The sequence below is a fragment of the Theropithecus gelada genome, chromosome 12 (assembly GCF_003255815.1).
Source record: "Theropithecus gelada isolate Dixy chromosome 12, Tgel_1.0, whole genome shotgun sequence".
Classification (NCBI taxonomy): Eukaryota; Metazoa; Chordata; class Mammalia; order Primates; family Cercopithecidae; genus Theropithecus; species Theropithecus gelada.
The window spans coordinates 106,834,275-106,851,928 of record NC_037680.1 but is presented as its reverse complement, the minus strand read 5'-3'; the positions used below and the strand labels follow the sequence as shown (position 1 = coordinate 106,851,928).

Genomic DNA, 17,654 nt, shown 5'->3' with positions numbered 1-17,654 from the left:
TTTACCTTTAGCAGTATGGTTTATGCCAGAGTTTCTCAATCTTGGCATTATTGACATTTTGGACTGAATAATTCTTCGCTTCGGAGGCTGTCCTGTGTGTCATCGGATGTTTAGCAACATCTCTGGCCTCTACCCATTAGATGCCAGTAGCACCTGCTTCCCAGTCCTGACAAACAAAATGATTTCCAAACATTGCCAGATATCCCTGAGAGCAGAGTCACCCAGTGTTAACCACTGCTTTATGCCCATTACTTCCTCCTTAAAAAGCCCTTCCTATGTGATATTTACAAGGCCGTACAGTAGCCCCCCTTTATAAGCAGTTTTTTGTTCCATGATTTCAGTTACCTGGAGTCAACTGCAGTTTGAAAATCTTAAATGGAAAGTTCCAGAAATAAACAATTTATAAGTTAAAAATTATGTGCTGTTCTGAGTAGCGTGACGGTCTTGCACCATCCTGCTGTATCCCACTCGGGGATGTGAATCCTCTCTTGATCCAGTGTGTCTTACTGTATACGCAGCGCACCCATCAATCACTTAGTAGCTGTCTTGGTTATGAAGAATCTTGATTGAAGAATCATAGTATCTGCAGGGGTGTCCACTACCCATGGTTTCAGGTATCCACTGGAGGGCTTGAAACATATGGCCTGTGGATAAGGGGGGGACTCCTGTACATCCCTTTATTCTAGTATTTGTAGTAAATGTATTGATATATATTGATTCGTGGAAATTTGGCTTCTGTAGTATTTTTAGTTTTTCTGTCTTTTAACATGAGCTTGCTGTATTTCCTTAGTCAATGCTGCAAGGAAGTCCTTTCATAAGGACTCATATGTAACTTGTCTCTCCAAACTGGTAGAAAAACAGGAAAAAATACTTTAAGATTGTTAACATATGAGTCTTATAAATCTACGTTTGTAGCTATAAGTGATTATTCTGTTTTTAGAAAAGAAAAAGGAAAAAGATATCTGTTCAAGTTCAGAAAGGAAATTTCAGAAAAATATTCACTGAAGAAGTAAGCAAGCAAGCCACAGCGCCTCCCTCTTGGGTTCCCCAGAGCCCTGGCCTCTGCTGCAGGCTCCACCCGCTGTCTCCTTCTCTCTCCCTTCTTCCACCGTCCTTGTCCTTCTCCTCCGAAGTTGTTCTCCACCCTCATGGGTACCAGCTGAATTGGGTGCATCAGGAGTGCTGCCAGCCTAACAACCCACCCACTTGTGCACGGTGGCTATTTCCATACTTGGAAGGATTCTTTAACACAGAGCTGTACAAAGACCCAAAAATGATTAAGGATGATCACTAAACCTTTAAGTCAAGTTCTAAAATAAACTTCTATGTCTTCCATTCTAGGAATTAAAGGAAACCCTTATTCAAGCACAGCCTGACAGTGTTCTCGTTCCTTTTCCTGTGTTGGTTGGGACCCTGGGCTTGCTTCAGCCTCTCTGTCCCTCCAGCCTCTCTGCATCTTTGTCCTCTCCCTCCCATTCCTCTTCTTGCATTTATTTTTCTTCTGCTTTTATACCTCACTTTTTCAGCGTCATTTCTTGTCACCCTCTCTTCCTTTTTTAGTCTCCAGCCACTTTGGCCCTTTTCATTCATTATCGAAGTATAGTCGGTGCTACGCAAGGTGAGAACCCCAGACTGGTGTCATTGACAAGCATGTTGGTTGCAGGTCTACGAGAATAAGGAGCTTGTAAACCAACTGTGATGCTAAGCACACTGTTTTCATAGCTAGACTCCTCAGTGGCAACAGCAGTGCATTGATTCTGATCAAGCCCCTGTCCCGTCGTAGGTTGGAGCATTGAGTAGCACTGGTAGATGTGCTTGCAGAAAATGCATGTAGCCTAAGAGTACAGCTTGATGGATTCACACACACAGAAAAAGCACCCACATACCCAGCATGCAACTCAAGACACAGGATGTCACCAACACCCATAAACCACCCCTACCCATGTCTCTAGGGTCACATCAGCCTGATTCCTCACAGCATAGGTCATCAGATACTGAATGCTGCTACTTCGTTCCTGCTCAGTACCTCCTCACATGGGCCTCCCCACTCACCCCCCCAACCCTAAAGCTAATCCCCTTATCCTCCTCCCTTTCCTTGCTATACACCCTCAGACCTCACCTTTTCTTTAAAAAAAATTAAGTTCTGGGATACATGTACAGGTTTGTTACATAGGTAAATGTGTGCCATGGTGGTTTGCTGCACCTATCAACCCATCCCATAGGTATTAAGCCCAACATGCATTAGCTATTTATCCTGGTGCTCTCCCTCCTGCTCCCCTGACAGGCCCCAGTGTGTGCTGTTCCCCTCCCTGTATCCGCGTGTTCTCATTGTTTAACTCCCACTTATAAGTGAGAACATGCGGTGTTTAGTTTTCTGTTCCTGCATTAGTTTGCTGAGAATAATGGCTGCAAGCTCTAATCATGCCCCTGCAAAGAACATGACCTTGTTCCTTTTTATGGCTGCATAATATTCCATGGTGTATATGTACCACATATTCTTTACCCAGTCTATAATTGATGGATATTTAGGTTGAGCCCATGTCTTTGCTATTGTGAGTAGTGCTGCAGTGAACATACACGTGCATGCATCTTTATAATAGAATGATTTATATTCCTTTGGGTGTATACCCAGTAATGGGATTGCTTGCTGAGTCAAATGGTATTTCTGGTTCTAGGTCTTTGAGGAATTGCTACGAGGTCTTTCACAATGGTTGAACTAATTTACATTATCACCAACAGTATAAAAGTGTTCCTATTTCTTCACAGCTTTGCCAGCATCTGTTGTTTCTTAACTTTTTAATAATCGCCATTCTGACTGGCATGAGATGGTATCTCATTGTGGTTTTGATTTACAGTTCTCTAATGCTCAGTGATGTGGAGCTTTTTTTCATATGTTTATCAGCTGCATAAATGTCTTCTTTTGAGAAGTGTCTGTTCATGTCCTTTGCCCACTTTTTAAAGGTGTTGTTTTTTTTCTTGTAAATTTGTTTAAGTTCCTTGTAAATTCTGGATATTAGACCTTTGCCCTCAGACCTCACCTTAAATGTCACTTCCACAGGGAAGCATTCTCTCTCCCAGCAGGTGGGGGTGGGTCTCCCTGACATGCCCTTGTGGAGACCTGCATTTTGTCTTCATGGCACTTATCTTAACTGTGATGAATGATCTGGGCACAGCCTGTTCACTGTGCAAAAGTCACGTGAGTTCAGTAAGCGGATGGGTCTTGCCCGTTGCTGTATGTCCAGCTCCCCATGCCTCACACAGCTGGTACTTCTTCATCAAGTTATGAACACCAGTATCTGGGCCCATCTGATGCATGTGTGTGAGTTAGAAAAAGGTGCCCCTACCTCAATTCACTACCTCATCTGTCACAGCCAATTCTTGAAACCAAACCCTTTTCTGCCGTCTTCTGGAAGATTGTTGTACTAAGCAGGTACACTGATTCTGTTTCTAATATGAATCAGAGCACCCCTTAAGGATGGAGTCCTTGCTCGGGGTACAACCCATCAACTTTATGCAGAGGTCCTGATGAACATATAAATGTGTACCTTACGTCACAGTTGGCAAAGCACTCTGATCCACATTTTGCCATTTAATTCCCATAATAAGTAAGTGTTATCAGCCCGTTTTACAGATTGAATTAAAGGGTAGAAGACTTGAATGAGCTAAAATCAACCAGTGTGTTCCAATTTCCAGCCTTTTTTCCTTTACACGAAAAATGTACATGAACCCAGATTCCACCTCGTCTCAAACACTGATGGAGGCAGGAGCCCTGGCAAACGTTGACAGTTGTCCCTCAGCATCAGTTTCTTCTCCCTTCTGCCCTATCCGTAACTTCTCATTAAACACAGAGTATCTGTGCTGCTGTCGCTTGTATGATGTGGAGTCTCGTGGCATTTCTGATGATGTGGAAAGAGTGCTAGATACTGGGTCTGGCCTGTCTCAATTCCAGTGCCAGCTCCACCTCATGTAATGTGGTGACCACTGGCAATTCTCTCTCCACATCTGAGCCCAAGTCCCTCATCTGTAAAATGGGGACAGTCGTTGCCTTCTCATTCTTACACATTGTTGTGAGGATAGACGACACAGTGCATCTGCTGCTCTTACTATTTCCTTGACTATCACTTTTCTCCTTACCACCCCATCTCCACCCCCCGCCATCCCCTTCCCACACCCCTCATGTATACATCATAGAGCTCCCAAATCATTCCCCAGGACTGTGGTCTTTCCATGCATAATTTCCACCTTGTGCTTCTTCCCCACGTTCTGTAGGAATTCCCGGAGTTGATCTTCTGGATTATGAATTCGTTTTTTGCCATGCCGCTATTCCTCGTCTGGATTCAGCTTTTCTTCTTAATTTTCTCCACCTTGCTTTTCCTTTCCCTGAGCTCTCTCTTCTCTAATTGCTTGCTTTTCACAGCAGGTTCCTCGTTGTTTGCTCACGCTTCCTAATGGGGACCTAAATCCACCGCTGCTGCAGCTCACTTTACAAAGGAACCAGCTGATGTTAGAGAGCCCCAAGCATCCCCCACAGGGTTCCTGGGGCTGCAGGGTTTCATCCTTCAAGGCCTGGTTGCTGAGATGAGTAGGTGAGACTGAGCCAAACTCAGCACTATTGGGAACAGGCCAGAAAGCTGCCCTGAGGCATAGGACAGCTGGCTTTGGAAGTCCTTGGGCCTAAAAGCCCCACTTCACTTGATGACTTGCCTCCACTGGGTGAGGAAGGGACTGATGCTTGTCCCCATGACTCTGCACATCCGCTTGCTACCCATGGCCCCCAAAACCACCCCCTGCTCCCTCATCTGCTTGTGAATGTGTTTGGGACGTTTGTGTTCACTAAAGCTATATTCACCACAGGGAATTAGAGAAGACATTTCTCTGGAGACAGAGAACTGTAGAAGGTCCCCATAGCTGTGCTAATCTCCCTCAAGGTTTGCAACAGTGGTCCAGAGTCACCTGGAGCTCCGCCTTTCACCCACATTAGGAACCTGCGGCAGCAAGTTTCCCACTCAAATCTGATAACAGTAATTCACACTTAGGTAATCCTTCTAGTAAGTGGCAGAGCCAGGATTATAAGCCCCTCCCACCCCCACCCCTGCCCGCACCCTAGTCTGGCTCCCAAGGATACGCTCTCATCTGCAGTGCCATATTTGCTGAGTAGAGTCTAGAGACAAATGGTGGAGCTGGCCCCTCCATGCAAGAGGGCTGCTGTTGAAACAAAGTTTTTCCCACCCTAAGTTCCCACACACCCCCTACCTTCCACCCCCATGCCTAGCCTTGCTGCCAGCCTCTGCTCCTGTGAGGCCAGGCATCCTGTAGGGTTCTGTCGGGGGGATTACATCCTCACTTCTCAGTGTCCCTCCTTTCTCAGTCTGACTCTACCTGCCTTGTATCTTTCCAGAGAAATGAATGGCTTCTTCACCACTGATGCTGTTCCTTCCTCTTTCCATCAATGCTCTTGTTTTGCCATTTGTTTTCCTTTAGCTCTTTCAATAACCATTTGAGGCAAGGGAGAGAGTTGGACCAGATGTTCCCCTAGGCTCATTTTAGGCATAATATCCTCTGTAACTCAACATAAAACATGGACAGCCCCTTCATTTCTCCCCAGAGAAACAGCCCCTGCTGTCTTTCTTTAATAAATTCACCCATAGTGAGGTTGGAGGGGAAGGCAGCAGGAATTGCTGAGATTTATTTTAAACCCTCTTGCAACTGCTTCTCCTGAATCTAAACTCCAGATTTCTACCCAGGGATTCTGAGTTGCCAGACCGCTCCGTGAGAAACTGGGAAATTAGTTCAGAGCTCTCCAGGGTTTTCTTTTATTCATCAAGGAAGAAGCAGGGAAGCAATAAAATGAAAAGAAACAGCAAATAATTAAGACTGACACCATCCCCTCAGTGCCAGCCACCTCACTCACCCAAATCTTCATTTGAATCAGGAAATAAGATTATAAATGAAGATGAAGATTTTTTTTCCTCTGGCAACATGAATGCAAAGAAATATTTTAGGTAGGCAACTTCCATCAGCACAGAGAGATCAGCAGGACGCTTATAGAATAGAAGACTATTCGGTGGCAGCCAATTCACTTGCAAATTAAGACACATTCACTGAAGAAGCCCTATATGTTCTACTAAAATGTTTTGTTGGCTGTAGTGTTGGTGGCGGTGGTGGTGGTTTGTTGCAGGCTGCTGTGTACACATAGCTTATTTGCCACTCGAGATGAAAAGAGTTCCTGCAAACTAACCAGAGAATGTTCCCCAGTACCCTGTACATTATTGGAATTCATGGAGGGGAGAATTCAAAAGGAAGATGGAATGAAGACTGAATAACATGAAACTGTTCTCTTCTACTTTTAGGAAAACCCAAAAGTGACCCTGTGGATTTTCACTGTTCTAAGCTCCCCGTGACCTGTGGTGAGGCGAAAGGGATTTTATATAAGAAGAAAATGAAACACGGTGAGTTCCTTGGTCTTCTGCTCTTTGGAATCCCTAGATGAAGGACTCACTAGAAGGGAGGAAAATACCTGGGTGTATAATTGATCAGGAAATGGAGCCTAGGCTGCAGAAGAAGAGACACTTCTTAGGAAGGAATTTCCAAACTCTTCCACATCATGGTATTTTTGGCAACCAGATCACTCCACTCCCACCTGGAAGTCACCCATAGGCCCTGCTGTACTGACAGCCATGTCCTTGCTGCATGTAGGCACCACATGAATGCAAAATCTGTCCCACCCCCTCACCACTCAGTCAGGCTTTAGGGCTGGCTTCAGTCCAAGAGGGGAGGCCTTCAGACTCCCCTGCTACTGCTTCCACCTCACAGAGGAAATCTCTCTTGACCTGGAACGGTAGAAGGCCACAATTAGGATGAAGAGGTTTAGGGTGAATTCACAGAGAATGGTGGTAGATCCAAGAATGGGCTTTCTTTTTCTTACAGGATCCTCAGTAAAGTGCATTCAGAATGAGGATGGAACTTGGTTAACACTAAAAGAATTTGAAATGGAAGGAAAAGGAAGAAACACAAAGAACTGGAATCGGAGTATACGTTGCGGAGGAACGACCCTAGCAGAGCTGCTGAAAGTATTATAATGACAAGCGACAGATAGGTGACGGGTTTAAATCCTTGAAGGAGAAGTGGGGTTTTAACAGCAGAAATGTGAAGAGCTCCCGTTAGGATTCAAGAGCATGATTTAAAAGGAGTTAAATGTTCATAGAAAAAAAATTGTGGGTGACAAAGTTAGGAGCACAGATTGTTCCTGATGGTGGAGAACTTTAAATGCCAGTAAAGGAGTGCAGGAACTTTAAATGCAGGCAGAGGGCTTTGAGGTCAAGAGAGATGTAAGACGCTCAAAAGAAACTAGCTGAACAGATGCCTGCGATCGCTCCTCTGCATCCTCTACCTGACACCTATTCAAGGCCAGCTCATCTGGCCCCCTGCAGCATTTCCAGACTGCCCAGTCCATGCTCCATCTCTCTGCTGCGCGTCCACAGCAGGCTATTCCTGTCCTGAGAACTAGTCTCTGTGATCCCAGGACCCAACACAAGGCCCCTCTCAGTAACACTCAAGAAATTATCACTAGGATGAAATCATAAAGATTTTATCTAGAGAGGAAAAATGGAAGAAGAAAGGAATGGATGGGAAAGAGTAAGAAAGAAGAACTTGGGTCATGGGTTTGAGTGACAGGGGAAAACGTGATTTTATCACTAAGTGAGGTCCAGAAGAAAAACTGACTGGGGGAGGGAGCTAATTTTTCTTTTTGACACCTTGGGTTTGAGATCCAGTGTGATGTCTGGGTACAGATACTCATAGGAAGTGGGAAGGCCAGTATCTGCAGAAGAAAAACCTCCAGAATAACCTCATTCATTGACTCCTTCTGTCTTTCAGAATGGACTTTTGCTCTGTCCTCCAAGAATAAATCTCAAGAGAGAGTTAAATAGCAAGTGAATTTCTACTACCCTCTCAGTCACCATGTTGCAGACTTTCCCTGTCTGGAGGCTCACCTTAGAGCTTCTGAGTTTCCCAGCTCTGAGTCACCTCCACATTTGGGCATGGCATCTTCAAAACAGTTTTCGTAGTTAATTTGGGATGGGGAAGCAAATGACTCTAAAATAAAAATTAAATGAAAAAGCTCATCATGTCCATGTGTTTTAGAAAAAAGATCTGGATATTTGGATGGCTATAAACCAAAGGTGTCAGAAATAAAATACTCTAAGCCTAGATAACATAGCAAGATCCCATCTCTAACACATTTTTTTTTAATCAGCCAGGAATGGTGGTGTGCACCTGTAGTCCCAGCTACTCAGGAGGCTGAGGTGGGAGGATTGCTTGAGCCCAGGAGTTCAAGGCCAGCCTGAGTGATATAGTGAGACTCTGTATTGCTATACAGAGCGATGTAATCCCAGCACTTGGGGAGACCAAGGTGGGTGGATCCCTTGAGCCCAGGAGTTTGAGACCAGCCTGGGAAACAGGGCAAAACCCCTTCTTTACAAAACATACAAAAATTAGCCAGGCATGGTGGCATGCACCTGTAGTCCCAGCTACTCAGGAGGCCGAGGTGGGAGGATCACTTGAGCTCTGGAGGCAGAGGTTGCAGTGAGGCGAGGTCATGCCACTGCACTCCAGCTGGGGCAACAGAGCAAGACACTGTCTCAAAAAAAAAAAAAAAATTGCTCCAGCATGAAAAGCAAAAAAAGGCCTTGAAATAGACAGGAACAGTATATGAAAGGACAAGAGGATCATCCATGATTGCACACCAAGTATTGCTGAGTGCTCCGTGCTCCTTATTGGTAGCACCGGGATGGAATGATGCGTTTGAACTGAGCTTTGTCTCTACAGGGCCTCCCTATAGCTGGAAATGGCAGTCATCTATTGGCTGCACTAACTCCCCTCCTCAACCTCTTCTGCTTGCTTAGACGTGTTCTCCAGACATCAGTTCCACTCACGAGCTTCCCATTAGTTGTGAACTTCCAGCAGAGACAATGGTGCCTCCCCCATGTTGCCCTGGAGGCTGACCTGACCAGGCTGGATTCATTCAAAGTTTAAGGCACTGGTCTCCCAATGCCATTTATTATATAAATCATCTTTCCCATGCTGATCTTAAATACCCTGAGAATCAGGGGTGCTCAGTGTAACATCATAGTAGCAAAAAATTAGGGCCAAACACAAGTTCTATCAGTATTGCAGAATAAAGTGATACAGTTACAGAATGGTTTTTTAAAAACTCTTCTTATAGAATATTAGACCTTTGATATAGCTATTTGTTTAAATACATGGATTCATAAGTATGGAGTTATCATTCAATCAATGGAAAGCCACCAGAGGGTTCTGCAGTCAGGAGAGCTTCAGGACACTTAATGCTAGTTGTGACGTGTGGGGAAGGAGCCCATCTGTTGCTTATGTGACTGTGTAGGTAGGTCTACGAGTGAAAAAATAGCCGAAAGACTCAACTGCACTTATTTTGAGATGAGATCACAGGGGCATTTGCTTTCTGTATTATACATTTACGTACAGTTGGAATTACTATAATGACCATTTGTTACTTTTGCAACCAGAAAAAAAAAGGATCTTTGAAATCCAGACCATTAATTAATATCCCAACATGATACCCTCTAACTCTCCTAATGCCACATGTCAGCACATAATAGCCAGGGGCATGTTTGACCCAGCCTCTCAGTCCCACCTTCCAGGGCCAGGTCGGGAGAATAAGATGAACGTTTATCTGACTGAGAATGGGCCAGTGAGGGCCTTGCCCACAGCCCCATCATCCAGTGTCACTGCTGCACGTCCATCCGTCTCCACTGCAGTCTCACTTATGTATGTGTACAACAAAGAGACCGATGCTGGTACTCCCAAAATGTGTTTTGTGGTTGCCCTGCAGGGTGCTGCCTCCATGACCCACACATGATGGGCAGCTGGCGTAAAGAGCCACAGGCTTGGCGTGTGACAGCCTCCATCTCCAGAAGGGCCTGGATGCAGCCAGCAGTTGCCACTCTATCAGCATATAGCGTGGGGCTGAGGAAAACAGCTTTTGGGGTTTTATGATTTTTTGTACCAAAAGTCCATGGCCATCGTGGGTGGTCCAGAGATGCCAGGAGGCGTGAGAGGAGGTTGCCAAAGCCTCCACAGTGAATGAGACTCAGGAGGGCACTAATGCCTGCTGTATTGCAGTCAGATTCTAGAATCTTTTGTTAGAAGGAACCCCATTGAAAGTGGGTCTGTTTGCAAGTAACAGCATAAATGGGCTTAACCTAAAATCTATAAATGAGGGATGTGTTTCCCACGGAACTCGAGAGGACTAAAGGATGCTGGGAGGCTTATTAGAACACTGTGGGTACTTAGAGGGTCAATAATTATTTTTTGACAGTGTCAGGGATGGAGCATCCCTCGACTGACCAGATAATGGCTAGAAATTGGTGGTGGATCCCTGTACTATGCCTGGGGCAGTGGCCCATACTTTCTTGTTTTAGTTGAATCCCACATCCATGCGGAAACACAAACCCCATCCTTTTCTGTGAGCTCCTTGTGAGTAATGTCCTGAGTGTGTCACGTGAATGTGCTGAGAGAAGGGTGTCTTCAGGGTGATGTTACACCTGTGCTCCTAGAGAAGGTCAGATGCAGTTCAAATCCTGCTTGCAGATTGTGTACGGTGGCAGAACTGCCGAGGTACTCCATGGTAGCCAGATAATGGTCTGTTGTGTCCCTTCGGGGCTGAAAGCAACCTGCAGCTGAGATGCTGTTGAAATACGCACTGAACAGAACACATTAGTCAAATCTATGCCTGCAGAGTATTTACCACTTGCTAAGTGGATGGAGTCAGTAATTTCAATAACATTGGGCCTTCACAGATGGGGTCACAGCATTCAGGTTGTAGTAATTCACCGTGAGGCATCATTCATTCTTTCCAAGCTTAAGAACAGACCAAATTGGGCTGTGAAATGGAGAAACTGTGGGGATAATCATCCCTTCTCTAAATAGATCTTCCATAATGAGTTTTCGTCCTTGAAAGCCGTGTTTTAATTCATATTGATCAGTATTAAATATTTTAACAGAGAAGGTCCATGGAGTTCCATGTTGTAAAGCCCATTGTAAGTGCCAAAGATAACTTAATTTTGATTATTTTAATTTGTTATTTACTGGGTCACAGCATCCATGCCCACTATGGAACATTTTAGGGCCATGTTATGTTACAACCCTAGGCAGTTAGGCAAGGCACCAGGAAAAACAGTTCCCATACTCCTGCACCTAAATGCCAGTTATCATCATTTCTTACTTTGGTCAGTTAGATCTATTAACAGAGGCTTGGTGGGGCTCAGCAAATGCAGCCCAGAGTGGCCCAGCTCAAAGCACACGCTTGCCAGCAGGCGGCAGCACAGCTCAAAACATGGCAGAACCCGTTAGCAAGCCACAGCCAGAGAAGAAAAGCCCTAGTGGTGGTGGTCACCACCCAGACTCCCTGCTTGTTGTGCCATTTGTCTTGCAGTTTCCCCCAGGGAGGTGGCATCAGCTCCCCCCACCAGAAATTGGGTTTGGATATCCACTGTGGCACACACAAAATGATGTGTTCTAGAACCCCACAGGGTCAGCATTCCTGGGTCATCAGTGGTAGTGGCAGCTGGTCCTAGCGGTGCCGTGGTCCTAGCAGTGCCCACATGATCTACCCTTGCAGTGGAAAAACTTGGATGAATGCGAGGTGTGCCGTAAAGGGGCATAACTTCTCTGCTGCGGTACTTGTCCACGAGTCTTCCATGAAGACACTCACATCCCCCCTGTGGAAGCCAAGAGGTGAGTGGGATGCAGCCCCGCCTCGGGCACACAGCACTCACCTCTGGATGGAAAGGGCAGCACCTGTGAGCATTGCGGACAAGGGTATGATGCAGAGCAGTCTGGTGCCAGAGACTCTAGGCCTTTCTGGGTCTCTGAGGCTGCCAGCGAGCCTCTTGGCCCCACACTGCTTCTGCCCCTGGAGGTGCCCTTTCCTAGGATGTTATTCCTTGGACAGCAGGGACTCCTGTCCAAGGGGAGCTGGGGACGGGAAAAGCCAGATTATGTTCTGTGCCTGCTCAGAAAAGACAGGAAGCACGGCTTGTCACACATTTCCCCATGGTCTCATCAGGCTGATGGAGGCCTGAGGTCCCTGCAGGTGAAAGCCCAGATTCTGACACTCAAGCCTGGCAGCCTGGGTTCCTTTGTGCTCCCAGCAGCTCAGACAGGGAAAAGAGCCCACGCTGACAGTGACACCACCTTCCTCAGGCTGCCCACCTGCCGCCACCACTGATGCAAGGGAAGGGTCAATGCTGGAGACCCCACGTGGGGATCTTGGACACTCTGGGAGGTATCCCACCCTCATGGCTGAGCCCATCCTTCCTGAGGGAAGACAGTGGCAGCCACAGGAACGGTGGCCATTTCCAGGGGCCTTGCCCTCTGTTCACCTTATGTCCAACCTCTCAGGACACTGTGGAGTTGCACCTTCTGCAGGATGAACAGGTCTTCAGGAAGCCAACAGTGTCATCATGTATCTAAGATCCTGGAGAGGCAGATGCAGCCTCAGGACCAGCTGGTAAGTTAGATGCCAACCCCAAGCCTACGCTTTTCCCTTCTCACATGAGAAGCACAAACAGGCACAGGGTCAGGGCAATGCACCAAAGGGAGGCTTCAATGCCTCCCGTTAGAAGATGACGATTTAATGCCCAAACACAGAGTCTGAACAAAATCCCACACACCCCGTGAGCCTTGGTAAGCACGGTTGTAATGCTGACTGGGCTTGGCTGCCCCGTCCGTGTGCATGTCTAGACATTCACCTGGCTTCACTGTTTCCAAGCTGCATTTCACTTTCAAGCCCTCTTCACATTTTACAGGAATGTGAGTTCCTCCTCTTGAAGGTCTACTGTCATCCACAAAGCTCCTTTTTTACGGGCATTCCATTTAATGTAAGTCACATTTTACAGTTCTCTTGCATAAAATGCACTTTGAGAAATGTGGGGGCTGAGTCCGGCAGGTGCTGCAGTTTGCTCAGGAAGCTGGAGAACGGGAGAGAAGGACAGCACGGCAGCAGTGGAGCAGGGTAGCGGGGATTTCGCTGCACACTCTGGAGAGGGACTACCTGGCTCAAACTCCACCCTAGCACTCACGGGCTATGGGATACCGGGCAAGTTGCTGCCCCTCCTGTGTATCTCAGTTTCATCTTCTCTTTAGGAGGAATGTCTTTCCTACTAGAGATTAAGAGTCACAGAGCTGAGGGCAACCGCTCATGCCTGTAATCCCAGCACTTTGGGAGGCTGAGGCCAGCAGATCACTTGAGGTCAGGAGTTCAAGACCAGCCTGGCCAACGTGGCAAAACCCCATCTCTACTAAAAATACAAAAATTAGCCAGGCGTGGTGGCGGGCACCTGTAATCCCAGCTACTCGGGAGGCTGAGGAAGGAGAATCACTTGAACCCGGGAGGCAGATGTTGCAGTGAGCCAAGATGGCACCACTGCACTCCAGCCTGGGTGACAAAGCAAGACTCCATCTCAAAAAAAAAGAAGAGTCACAGATGCCAAACTGTGTGGGTTCCCATCCCAGCTCTACCACTTTCTAGCAGAGACATCTTGGGTAGGCTCCTTGACCTCTCCATCCCTCGGTTTCCTCATCTGTGAAATGGGCATCATTATTTATGGTACCCATAAATGTGGAGATTACATATTCATATGCTTGGCCTTCAATTTAGTTTATCTAGTGCCTAGAACAATAGCTGGCCTAAAGAAGTCAGATGGTGTTATCATTATGACCCTGGAAATGAAGACTTGGATTGTATTTAAACTGGATCCTTTCCAGTGATGACAGCTGTGCTGACGTCTCCTCTCTGGTGGCTTTGTCCTGATTCGCGATTACGGTGAGCCCTTTCAGGAAGCAATGCGGTTGGACCTGGTTAAGGAGAGGCTGAATACGGAAGTGTACACGGTGGCATAGTTTGTGCGGGACATGCGCCTGATCTTCCGCAACCATAAAACATTTCACAAGGTAAAGGGCATTTCCTGCTTCCTTTTTGCATCTTTTCTACTTTCCCCTAATTTCTGGGACAGCAGAATTTTGCAAGGATTACCCTCAGTTTCATCCTGGGGAGAGCTCAAACGAAACAAGGATTACAGAAAAAAACCACCTCAGCATTCCTGGAGGCAAGGAGTGAGTGGCAAAAAGAACAGCAAGCAGGACAGGGGAGGGATCTCCGGAACAGGAGCTGAAAAAACAAAGGCTCTGTTCCCAGATCGGCAGCTCGCTCCCGACGCGAGCAGTAAATGGCATCCAGCTTCTTTGTTCAAACTGGAAGGAAGGGCAGTTTATGCCTACATTGTTCTTCCTGCCTCAGAAATATGAAAACAAATAAGTAAACAAAATAAAATCAGTTAAACTTCCTGGATACTCATGCTTGCATTTTTTTACGCATGCTTTTCTCACTGGACTCAAACATCTGGAATTGCCTTCAGATACAGTGTTGGTTTCATCCTCCTTTACTAGGGAGGGACCAGCTAGTTGAGCTATCCTGCAATCCCAACATTTGTAACTTTGGTTTGTCCTGATTTTTATCCTCACTTGTGCAGATATTTCTTGGGAGGTACCTAAGGAAGATTTTCATCTCCACCCAGCTTCCTTCGCTTCTTCCATGCCAGGAGTTGGCATGTTCACAAACCACAAACTGTAAACGGGCACCCACTCATGGAGCTGCAGGGAGAAAGCGTTGACCAGAGAGCCACTCAGTGTCTGGCGTATCCTTAGCCCTGGAGAACAGAGGGTCATCCTTCATCAGTGAGTGGGCTTTCAAGAAATGCATTTAAAAACATTTTTTAAGCTATTTTGCACCATGCTCAGATTTGCCATGATCAAAACTAAACCTTCAGTGCAAATCACCTGTCAGGTGGAAGTTAACAACCAGGTGGAGTCTCATGCTTTTCAACATTTTAGTAGCAGCATCTCCCCACCCATTCTGCCTCACTGCTGGGCCTCCTAAAAAAATATGAGTGAGACTGGGAGCAGTGACTCACATCTGCAATCCCAGCTTTTGGGGAGTCCGAGGTGAGGGAATCACCTGAAGCCAGGAGTTTGAGACCAGCCTGAGCAACACAGCAAGACCTCCTCACCCCGATCTCTGAGAAAAAAAAAAAGTTTTAAAAATCTGGGCATACAGCTACTCGGGAGGCTGAGGCAGGAGAATGGCGTAAACCCGGAAGGCGGAGCTTGCAGCGAGCTGAGATCCGGCCACTGCACTCCAGCCTGGGCGACAGAGCGAGACTCCGTCTCAAAAAAAAAAATTAAAATCTGGGCATAGTGGCATGTGCCTGTAGTTTCAGCTACTCAGGAGGCTGAGGTGGGAGGATCGCTTGCGCCCAGGAATTGAAGGCTGCAGTGAGCTATGATGGTGCCACCGCACCACAGCCTGGGTGACAGGGAAAGACCCTGACTCAAAAACAAAAAACAAAAAAATGTATGAGTGATCTGATGGCTGTAATCTTTCGTCCTTCAACATGTTTGTTTGCTTTTTTCTCTTTCAGGCTTCTGACTTTGGCAAGGCAGGACTTGACTTAGAGGCAGAATTTGAAAAAGATCTCAAAGACGTGCTTGGTTTTCACGAAGCCAGTGAAGGTGGTTTCTGGACTCTTCCTTTACCCTGCTCTGAAAAGACTGAAGCATCGCAACCTCAGGATTCAGCTGATGGGACCCTGGCTTGGACTGTTAATTGCCCGTGAGTCTGGGATGTAATTGGCTGCCCTCAGGACCCAAACCCAGACCCTTCATAGGATTATCACACCTTCCACCACCTTTATTCTTTCATTTTACCTTTAAAAGGCTATATTCACACTAAAAAAAACAAAATTAGTACTTCCTTCATACCATCAGATACCCCATCATAGTTCTCATAGTTCACATTCTCTCCACTGTCTCAGAAGTCTTTTTAGAGTTGATTTGTTCAAATCAGGATCTAAACAAGTTGCACACATTGCATTTGGCTCACCTGTCCCTATGTCTCTTTTAAGCTATAAATTGTCATGTATTTATTGAAGAACTCAGGGTTTTGGTCCTATTACATTTTTTGCAATCTGGAATTTTCTGGTTGCATTTTCTTAGTGGTATAGTCCTCTCTTCCTCTCATTTTTTGTAAGCTAGAAGTTAGATCTAGAAGCTTGCTTTAACTCAAGTTTTGAGGGGTTTGTTTTGATTTGGGGTTTTTTGGGCACACGCAGGCTTCGCAGGGGGAATTTAGTATTATTTTTTATGTTAAGCTTGGCAGCAGGTGCAGGTGTTGTCAGCCTGATCATCTGTCACCTGACGGTTTTAGCAATACCTAAATCCGTGATATCATCAGGGGTTGCAAAATGATGAGATTCAGATTTTATTTTTTTACATCATTATTGGTCAGATTTCTTCTGCAAATAGCTTCTCTTTAACAATATTCAGTTACCTTGATATACAGGTTGTACAAAAAATAGGATAAATACTTGCTTTTTATTTAGCAATGTTCAAAATAACGAATTGATTTCCTAATATCCTCTAAAGGTAACCAGGGATTTTTTTATTGAATTATCTTGAACCCACATATTTAAATAAATGTAGTATGCTACAAACCTTTGCAGTCGCCCACTTTTTTTGTGTGTTTTTGGAGACAAGGTCTCACTCTGTCACCTAGGCTGGAATGCAGTGGCGCCATCTTGGCTCACTGCAACCTCCTCTTCCTGGGTGCAAGTGATTCTCCTGCCTCAGCCTCCGAGTAGCTGGGATTACAGGCCTGTGCAAGTTCCCCACTTTTAGTGAGAATATCCTCAGTTTGCCTCCTGAGTTGTTTTGAAATGACCCCAGCACTCTTCGATGGTGTATTAGCTATCATTGCTGTGTAACAAATGACCTCAAAGCTTAGCTGCTTGAAAAGAAAAAAAAAAAACATTTTATTGCTCACTATTCTGTGGGTCAGGAATTCAGGCATCATCCATGAGGATGCTTACCATTGCTCCACATGGCCTGGCAGACCCCATTCATACTTGCACACTGTCACTTCTGCCACAATCTATTGGTGAAAGCAAGTCACAGGGCCAGATTCAGAAGGAGGGAGAATAGACCCTACCTCTTGATGCAGTGAGTGACAAAGGCACATTTCAAAGGAGAATGTTGCTTGGGAAGAAACATTGCTGCTCCCATCTTTAGAAGCAATCTACTGTAGTTCACCCTCTAGCCAAGTAGTTCCCATCTTTCCTATATGCAAAGGACACTCCTCTCCCCTCAGAAGTCTCACTCTCTGCAGCACTGGAACAAAGTCCAGGACCTCCTTATCTAAATCAGGTTCAGATCAGATAAGCCTTCTTGGGACTGGGCACAGTGGCTCACACCTGAAATCCCAGCACTTTAGGAGGCCGAGGCAGGTGGATCGCTTGAGTCCAAGAGTTCAAGACCAGCCTGGGCAACATGGCAAAACCTCATCTCTACAAAAAAAAAAATTTTTTTAATTAGCTGGGCATGGTGGCACACACCTCTAGTCCCAGCTACTCATGAGGCTGAGGTGGAAGGATGAGCCTGGTAGGCAGAGGTCGCAGTAAGCCAAGAATGCACCACTGCACTCTAGCCTGGGCAACAGAGACCCTGCCAAAAAAAAGAAAAGAAAAGAAAAAGAGGAGGGGAGAGGAGAAGTAAAAAGGAAGCAG

At 46.0% G+C, this 17,654-nt stretch overlaps 1 protein-coding gene across 1 annotated transcript in view; it reads left to right on the top strand.

Annotated features, from left to right (window-relative positions):
• SP110 (SP110 nuclear body protein) overlaps window positions 1-16,197 on the top strand; it is a 49,259-nt gene extending 33,062 nt beyond the window's left edge. Inside the window, 8 exon segments of the mRNA XM_025404055.1 lie at window positions 941-1,009; window positions 6,351-6,449; window positions 6,928-7,070; window positions 11,657-11,772; window positions 12,439-12,547; window positions 12,846-12,917; window positions 13,849-13,989; window positions 15,516-16,197. Coding sequence (XP_025259840.1) covers window positions 941-1,009; window positions 6,351-6,449; window positions 6,928-7,070; window positions 11,657-11,772; window positions 12,439-12,547; window positions 12,846-12,917; window positions 13,849-13,989; window positions 15,516-15,710 — 944 coding nt within the window. The 3' untranslated portion in view covers window positions 15,711-16,197.
• The last annotated feature ends 1,457 nt before the right edge of the window (window positions 16,198-17,654 follow it).